General features: G+C 37.8%; 1 protein-coding gene across 2 annotated transcripts; it reads left to right on the top strand.

The window, feature by feature from the left end:
- Positions 1-247: 247 nt before the first annotated feature.
- LOC307169991 (uncharacterized protein) lies at positions 248-8161 on the top strand. 2 transcript variants are annotated; one of them, XM_079890916.1, is made up of 8 exons: positions 248-394; positions 764-1069; positions 2605-2919; positions 3102-3416; positions 3580-3867; positions 5873-6196; positions 6486-6542; positions 7671-8161. In XM_079890916.1, the coding sequence occupies exons 1-7, from the start codon at positions 337-339 to the stop codon at positions 6539-6541; spliced, it is 1662 nt and encodes a 553-aa protein (XP_079747042.1). In that variant the 5' UTR covers positions 248-336; the 3' UTR covers position 6542; positions 7671-8161. The 2 variants fall into 2 exon arrangements, with proteins under 2 accessions (XP_079747042.1, XP_079747043.1); XM_079890917.1 differs by having other exon boundaries at positions 289-394; positions 6486-6518; positions 7671-8059.
- The last annotated feature ends 537 nt before the right edge of the window (positions 8162-8698 follow it).

Here is an 8698-nt window from a genome sequence, read left to right as displayed (position 1 = left end):
AAGCCTGTTTATTTCTGCTTGATTTACACTGGTTTGGACTTAAACTTTGTTCACTGCTTGTGTGTTTGGCCTTGCTTCAGAGAAGCTGTTTGCTGATCACCTGAACTTTGCCTTTTCCTGGAGTTTTCATTCAGAGCCAGAATTCATTTGAAAATGTAAGATCAGCAAAAGCTTGTTGATTTTTGTGATGTAAAAGAGGAGGGTGCGTGTGTAAACTGTGTGAGAGGTTGGGGGAGGATTCACACACAACCAGATAAATATCTCAGTTCAGTCTTTCAGATCAATCTGAGTGTTTCAGACATTAAGAGTTACTATCGTGGGCTTTTCAGTGAACCGATGAAGAAAATGTTCCTCAAATTAGTTTTGCTCTGTTTGTGTTTGTGGCGTCTGGATGGTGAGTTTTAAATGTGTTTTTCTGGTTTCAGTTGTTTCTGTTCTGATGTGATAAAATACTGGTTAAATTAGTCAGAAAGGATTAACATTCACTGTTATTCTCGTATAGGAACAAATAATGTTTTGCTGTGAGAAAACACTCTTATTTGAGATTAAAGTCACTTGATTATATGAAATTGCTATTTCTCATTCTTTCTAAACTATTTCTTTCTAAACTATTTCTCATTTTCATTCATCATCTTTTGTCTTTGAACTGCTGCAGAATATTAATCATTTCACATTTACATGATTAAAAGTATTTTAGTGAAGCTTCATCAAACCATCTCAAGTGATTTTAAAGCTTTAATCTGTGAAAAACTCTGTTCTTCAGGAGTGATTGGTGAGTTAGTGTTTGTGAAGGATGGAGATTCAGTCTCTCTAAACTCTGATCTTACTGAAATGAAGGATGATGATGTGATTCAGTGGAGGTTTAAAAACACTTTAATAGCAGAAATCAATGTAACGGCCGACAGAATCACTGTATATGATGATGTTCTTGATGGGAGATTCAGAGACAGACTGAAGCTGGACAATCAAACTGGATCTCTGACCATCACAAACACCACAGCTGAACATCCTGGAGTTTATTATCTACAGATCAACAGTGAGATCAAGAGGTTCAGGCTCTATGTCTTCAGTGAGTAAACCTTTTGAGTGATACAGTCCCACATTATGAGATTTGGAATGTTCAGTGATCTTTTTTGATGTAGTTATTGGGTGTATATATATATATATGTGTGTGTGTGTGTGTGTGTGTGTGTGTTTGTGTATATACATATATACACACACTTACACGCACAGCGCTTTAGAAACTTTTTGACTGGGCTTGTATGCATATTCAGTGTGTGTGTGTGTGTGTGTGTGTGTACTATATATATATATATATATTACTACGCAAAGTTCTAGAGTTAAAAAGAGTTTGATTTTGCAAGAGCTGTCTGATGTTTTGCATGTTGGGTGCGTGTTTTGTGGTTTTGTGTGTAAAGTTTCCAAAAAACTTGAGTCATGGTTTCAGAAATTGTGTGTAAGCAATTTGAAAAACTGACAGTCGTTTAAAATTCGTATTATAATAAATGGTCAAATATTAATTTAGCAACTTCTTACATCTTTTTCAAGTGAAGCATTGCACTGGAATATTAATTGTGAAAGGTGCTGTAAAACTATTTTGAATTACTTGATTGTTTTTGGCATCTGGTTGGTAAGTTTTAAATGTGTTTTAATAATTAGTTATGACTTTAGTTTAGACATTAAATTCATTGTTGGTCTCTCTAAATGTTGGTTCTATAAAACACTGAAGCTCAGTTAGCATTAGTTTCAGTGTGACGTGATCCTCGTCTGAAGTAAAAGTGTTTTCAGTGTTTGATGTTTTGTGGATCAGACCAACTGTCACGGTTCATGAATGCATTGTTTCCTTATTGTCTCGTGTTATGTATGTGTGGGTGTTACCGACCATCATTGCCGATCAGCGGTTCAGCTGATCTCATTAACGGCACCAGCCAATCAGTCCATTAAGGGATGTCGGAAGGTCCAGGGCGTAGATCTCCCTCTGGACGCGTCAGCCAACCCATGCAGGAACATGTCCCACTGCGCCTCCTCATTCCATTGACACTCTGCCTCTAGGGTTCTGAACTCCATGGAAAAGTCAGAAACCGATCTCTCTCCCTGTCGCAGGTCCGGCAGTACTCTGGCCGCCTCTCTCCCGGCGACGGCCCGATCGAACACTTGTTTCATTTCAGCGGCGAGTGTCTGGAACGAGGCGCAGCATGGATCTTGGTTCTCCCACACCGCCGTTCCCCATAGTAGGCCTACCGCTCTCCCAGTCAGCAGCGTCAGGACAAATGCGACGTTGGCTCGCTCAAACAAGTGTTCGATCGGGCCGTCGCTGGGAGAGAGGTTATACACAAACATAACATACATAACAACATTGTACACAGACATAACAACATAACACGAGACAAGCAGGAAACAATGCATTCATGAACCGTGACACCAACTTCATCAGTAAATGAGTTTTATTCAAAATAATCTCAAAGATATAATTATTAATCGGTTTTGTAGTTTGGAAATGTATTTCAAATGTAAATTTCAAAGTGTTTATATTAGTAATACATCATAAAGTTATTTAAAAGTCTATCATTTAAACAGAAGAATCTTGTTGTGTTTGTACTTCAGGAGGGCTTGTTGATGGAGAAAGGGCAGTGTCCGTGAAGGAGGGAGATTCAGTCACTCTAAACTCTGATCTTACTGAAATAAAGGGTTTTGTTTTGATTCAGTGGATGTTTGGATACACTTTAATAGCAGAAATCATTAAATTGTTCGACAGTATCACTGTATATGATGATGTTCTTGATGGGAGATTCAGAGACAGACTGAAGCTGGACAATCAAACTGGATCTCTGACCATCACAAACACCACAACTGAACATGAAGGAGTTTATAGACGACTGATCAACTATATGAGGACTGATTTCCATCTCAAAGTCATTGGTGAGTTAAAAAAAACAAAAACAATTACACCTGTTTTTTATGATAAATTTGAAATTAATTCATACACCATTTTGATTATTTTTGTTGTTTTAGGATATTTTAAATTTAAGCTATTTAATGTAATAAACCATTTGTGACAAACGCTGTTTCTGTTTTTTGTTTCTGTGTGTTTGATGATACAGTTGAAATGTCAGTGATGGAGGGAGATTCAGTCACTCTAAACTCTGATCTTACTGAAATGAAGGATGATGATGTGATTCAGTGGAGGTTTAGAGATAAAAACACTGTAATAGCTGAAATCAATAAATGGGCCAACAGAATCACTGTATATGATGATGTTCTTGATGGGAGATTCAGAGACAGACTGAAGCTGGACAATCAAACTGGATCTCTGACCATCACAAACACCACAACTGAACATGATGAAGTTTATTATCTGATTTCTATCAGATTGATTGATCAATTGTCATCAAAATCATTCAGAGTTTCTGTCTATGGTGAGTAGAGATAATTTATCCTGTCCTTCAAATATTCTTCAAATATTGAATTGTTGAATCATTTTATAGTTTGAGATGACAGACCATATAAAACTCACTTAACACTCTGAACCGAATATAAGATGGTTTATTAGATTTGATCATATTTCTGTTTATTTTCCAGCTCATCTGCCTGTTCCTGTCATCAGCAGAGACTGTTCATCATCTTCATCATCATCATCATGTTCATTGGTGTGTTCATCAGTGTTGAATGTGAGTCATGTGACTCTCTCCTGGTACAAAGGAATCAGTGTATTGTCCAGCATCAGTGCGTCTGATCTCAGCATCAGTCTCTCTCTACCTCTGGAGGTGGAATATCAGGATAAAAACACCTACAGCTGTGTGCTGAACAATCCCATCAGCAACCAGACCACACATCTGGACATCAACACACTCTGTCACACATGTGCAGGTACCACAGCGCTGATATTAGCATTTATTTCTGGAATATTTTATTCTGATTTGGTCAATCGCTGCATTCACATATTTTCTGATAAACGTCGTCGTCCATATCAACGCTGTATTTCAGACCACACATTCGGTTTATGTGCGACTTTCTCTCGTATCACACCACAGACTTGCGCTCTCTTGATTCATATGTGCCGATATAGACCTTATTCACATCAGTGCCATCTTTGATTTTTAATGGGAATGAAAGTGAGGCTGAGGGATAGACATACTCTTGACATCTCTTCAGTGGGTTGTACTGTTATTTAATGTGTTTTTGGATTGTTCTGCTAATGAAATACTGCAAAAATATCTTTCCAAGAGGTTTCAGTAGACAAAAAAACTCCAGACATATACAACTTTTTACAGCGGATGCCACTGAAAACATGGTAAGTCTATTGCTTCCATACCTGTCATGGCGCTGCTCTGAATAAGGTCTATAGTGGGTGTGGTTTAGTTATTTGGAGAATCTTTAAGCAGTGAAGTGGCCTCTAGATGGGGTCTGGTCATGTGCGATGAAGCACACGGGTAGACGGCATTGTTTTGTCTGATCATTTTTTTGTACGGCCATGATGACGAGACGCAGATGTAAGCACTGATAAGGGAGTCGGCCATTTTAAGCGCTCATAATCAATTACATAATCCTTCTAGTAGTGACGGGCACTTTCTAAACACTCTTTGTGAAGCTTTGAAACCTTTGTGAATCATTTGTTTTGAACCTGTGATTTGGAGCGTGTATCAAACTTCTAAAGTCACGTGATTTTAGTAAACGAGGGTTCATTACACGCCATAACTGTTTGTAAATGATTCAAAATTTCAATGTTTCAACAAGGAACTCATGAACCCATGAATGAACCAGCGTCCATATATAATTTTTACCTGATTTACAATCAATTTGAACTGTTCTTTCTATGACAGGTTCATTGTTGGTCTCTCTAAATGTTGGTTCTATAAAACACAGAAGCTCAAACAGCAACAGCATTAGTTTCAGTGTGACGTGATTCTCGTCTGAACTAAACGTTTTTTCTGTGTTTGATGTTGTGTGGAGCTCAGACTAACTTCATGAGGAAATCAGAGTTTTATTTAATATGAGATGCAATGATTTGTTAGCCTGGGTGCCAGCCCAAACCCCACCCACAACATTTTTTGGTCGGGAAGTTCGGTCTGGACTCGATCCGTTGAGGAGTGATTATGCTCGGCTCCCAGAAGGCCGAGCCAATCAAATTGCCAGGGCGGGCTTTAATCGATGATGGACAGATGATATGCGGTTACGTAATCACCCACGTCACCAAAGAGCGCTTGGGTTGAATTGGTTTTCAACAGAGACGACTGCAGCAGGAGAATTGAGATGTTTAGATCCCGCTATCGCGTCTGTTATAAAAGAAATCGACAGCGCATTCATTTAAAAATACAAACAGAGAACCGCAATCAAGGCATTTGTCGATCGGAAAGATGTGTTTGCCGTCCTTCCTACGGGATTCGGCAAAAGTTTAATTTATCAGCTGACTCCGATGGTCACTAAGAAGATGGGACGCAATGAAAACCCTGTGGTCATTGTGGTTTCTCCTTTGGTCGCACTCATGGAGTGGTTTATTATTACTTTACTCATTACTTTACTACTTCTTCCTGCGTGTGTGCAGTTGAGCTCTGTTGACAACTATGCATCGCTCAACATACGTCACTTACTGTGTTGCTCTGATTGGTTGTAGGTCTATCCAATTGAACGCAGAGGGTTTTTTTTCCTGGTTCGGTTAAGACACGCCTCATAATCAAAGCCCTATGGAGCAGTATCAGACTCACATTCTGACTAGAATATGAGTATGACGAAGTCAGGCTAATGATTCGTGCCATTTTAACACAATTTTGCTTCTGTTGTGTCTGTTTTGTTGTATAGATGTTATTCATTTTAAATTTCAGACTGTTTACTTTAGTGATTTAAAAGTCTTAATCTTGTTCTGTTTGTTCTTCAGGTGTGTTTGGTGATGCAGTGAAGTCAGTGTCAGTGATGGAGGGAGATTCTGTTACTCTACAAACTGATCTTACTGAAATACAGAAAGATGAAGAGATATTCTGGACGTTTGGAACTAACGGGCCTCTTATAGCTAAAACCAATGGAGTGAAAAACACGATACCTGATAATCTTGATGGGAGATTCAGAGACAGACTGAAGCTGGATCATCAGACTGGATCTCTGACCATCACACACACCAGAAACACAGACTCTGCAGTTTATGAAGTGACCATCAGCGGCAGCAGCTCAGTGACTAAACACAGATTCAGTGTTACTGTCTATGGTGAGACAGAAATTACACGAAAATAATAATTTCTCATATATTTTTACACCGTTATTTCAGAAGTATTTATAAAACAAACAAAACACTTACTCATTTAAGACCACATACACAATTATTGAATCACTTTCTTTTTACTTTATCATTTTTAATTAGTCTTTCATTTGATCGTTTTAGTATGACATTCACCTCTCTGACAGTGTAATCTTGTTGAATTTGTTTATTAAGCTGATATCTGTCTTTTATTGTAGATCAGACTGACTCATTCACTCTAATGATTGTCTCTTTTTAGCCGCTACAACATCAGACCCACAGATTCCTTCAGGTCCTTCTTCAAGTTCTCCTTGAGGTTCTGCAAACTAGCTCACAAACTTGTTGATCATATTTGGCATTGTGCAGTATATTATGTGTGGCTGAATATGTGTTTTACAGAGTCACTCTTGTTGGTCTTCAGTTTTAGAATTTCGTAACAAAAGTAAAAGACACAGAGACTCCATTATAGGCCTCACAAATACAAAACAATCATTCAATGCAAGAAACACTGTCTCATATCCCATAATACTGACTCGTATCCCAAAATACTCACTGACTTATATCCCATAATACTCACTGACTCATCTCCCAAAATACTCACTGATTTATATCCCATAATACTCACCGACTCATATCCCATAATACTCTGATTCATATCCCATAATACTCACTGACTCATATCACAAAATACTCACTGACTTTTATCCCATAATACTCACTGACTTATATCCCATAATACTCACTGACTCATATCCCATAATACTCACTGACTCATATCCCAAAATACTCACTGACATTTATCCCATAATACTCACCGACTCATATCCCATAATACTCACTGACTCATATCCCATAATACTCACTGACTCATATCCCATAATAATCACAGACTCATATCCCAAAATACTCACTGACCTTTATCCCATAATACTCACGACTCATATCCCAAAATGCTCACTCATATCCCATAATACTCACTGACTCATATCCCAAAGTACTCACTGACTTTTATCCCAAAATACTCACGACTCATATCCCATAATGCTCATCGACTCATATCCCAAAATACTCCCTGACTTTTATCCCATAATTCTCACCGACTCACATCCCATAATACTCACTGACTCATATCCCATAATACTCACTGACTCATATCCCATAATACTCACCGACTCATATCCCATAATACTCACGACTCATATCCCATAATGCTCATCGACTCATATCCCATAATACTCACTGACTCATATCCCATAATGCTCATCGACTCATATCCCAAAATACTCCCTGACTTTTATCCCATAATACTCACTGACTCATATCCCATAATACTCACTGACGTATATCCCATAATACTCACCGACTCATATCCCATAATACTCACCGACTCATATCCCATAACACTCACTGATTTCTCCTTTGACTCTGTGTGTTTGTGTTTCAGGAATCTGAGATGACGGAGGTCATTTACACGTGTCTCACCACAGAACACTCATCAAACTCTGTGTGATTGTGTTTCTCACAAATGATGATCTGATCACAGCAACTGTATCTGGGTTTACACTATTACGGTTTCAGATATAATAATATAATAAATATAATCTGATTTGTTGTTTTGTTTTGTCATTTATATTTCCTCTAAGTGATCTTTGAGGTCATTGTGATCCTGAATGATAAATACTGTAGATTTCCAAAGACTGTTTTAAATATTTAGTATAACATGCTTTATCCTCCATATGTGTCTGCTTGTGTTTATCAATAAAGTTTTCTCTCTCTGAGGTTCAAGAGTCTCTCCATGTTTTATGTTAAAATTACTATATTGTTGTATATGTATATGATTTCCTCTTTGGAAAGTCATTGAAACGCTAACGTGGATTTTGTTTTCCTGTTTGATTAAATGAATACACAAAAATGTGTTAGAGACGTTGGTTCACTAAAATCTTGACTAAAGTGTATTTTTCCCAAGCCTTGTTACAGTTATATAGCCACCATAGTATACAGCTAAACTATGAGGATCATCATACTTGAATTCAGGAAACACTAATCCAGGCCTCAACACTTCTCAGTTTCTTCAGAAGAGAAGGCCAGGGTAAACTCACATGTTTGTCAACTAGAGTTTCAAAGAGTTATTTTGCTCAGATTTGCCAAAATACCAAAGTAGGATATGCAATCAAAAAACAGAGATCTTGTTATAAACTCAACAAAACATCAAATTTTCCATAGACCAAATGCAAATTTCTCTAAATTAACAATTACAGGTTACTGTGTTTGCTCATTAACAGTCACTGATGAATTGTGTTGCAACAATGCAGGCAAACTTTATAAATGTTGTTCACTGGTTTTGGGGTCAAAATGGATGCTGCAACGGTTTTCTTCTATGTTTTCTCTGTACAGAAATGTGGTTAGATCTGTTGGGTGGATAAACAGCTTCTGCTGAATGTTTGTGGAGCGTTTAACGATAAACTCCTGCAC

Source organism: Squalius cephalus (genome assembly GCF_949319135.1).
Source record: "Squalius cephalus genome assembly, chromosome: 13".
In the NCBI taxonomy this organism is placed as follows: Eukaryota; Metazoa; Chordata; class Actinopteri; order Cypriniformes; family Leuciscidae; genus Squalius; species Squalius cephalus.
The sequence above is the reverse complement of the archived record's forward strand: the minus strand, read 5'-3'. Positions and strand labels throughout refer to the sequence as shown.

Coding starts and splice junctions, on each gene's coding strand:
- LOC307169991 (XM_079890916.1), top strand. CDS start 337: ATGAAGAAAATGTTCCTCAAATTAGTTTTGCTCTGTTTGTGTTTGTGG. Junction 2,920..3,101: donor TTTCCATCTCAAAGTCATTG/GTGAGTTAAAAA, acceptor TTGATGATACAG/TTGAAATGTCAGTGATGGAG. Junction 3,417..3,579: donor ATTCAGAGTTTCTGTCTATG/GTGAGTAGAGAT, acceptor TTTATTTTCCAG/CTCATCTGCCTGTTCCTGTC.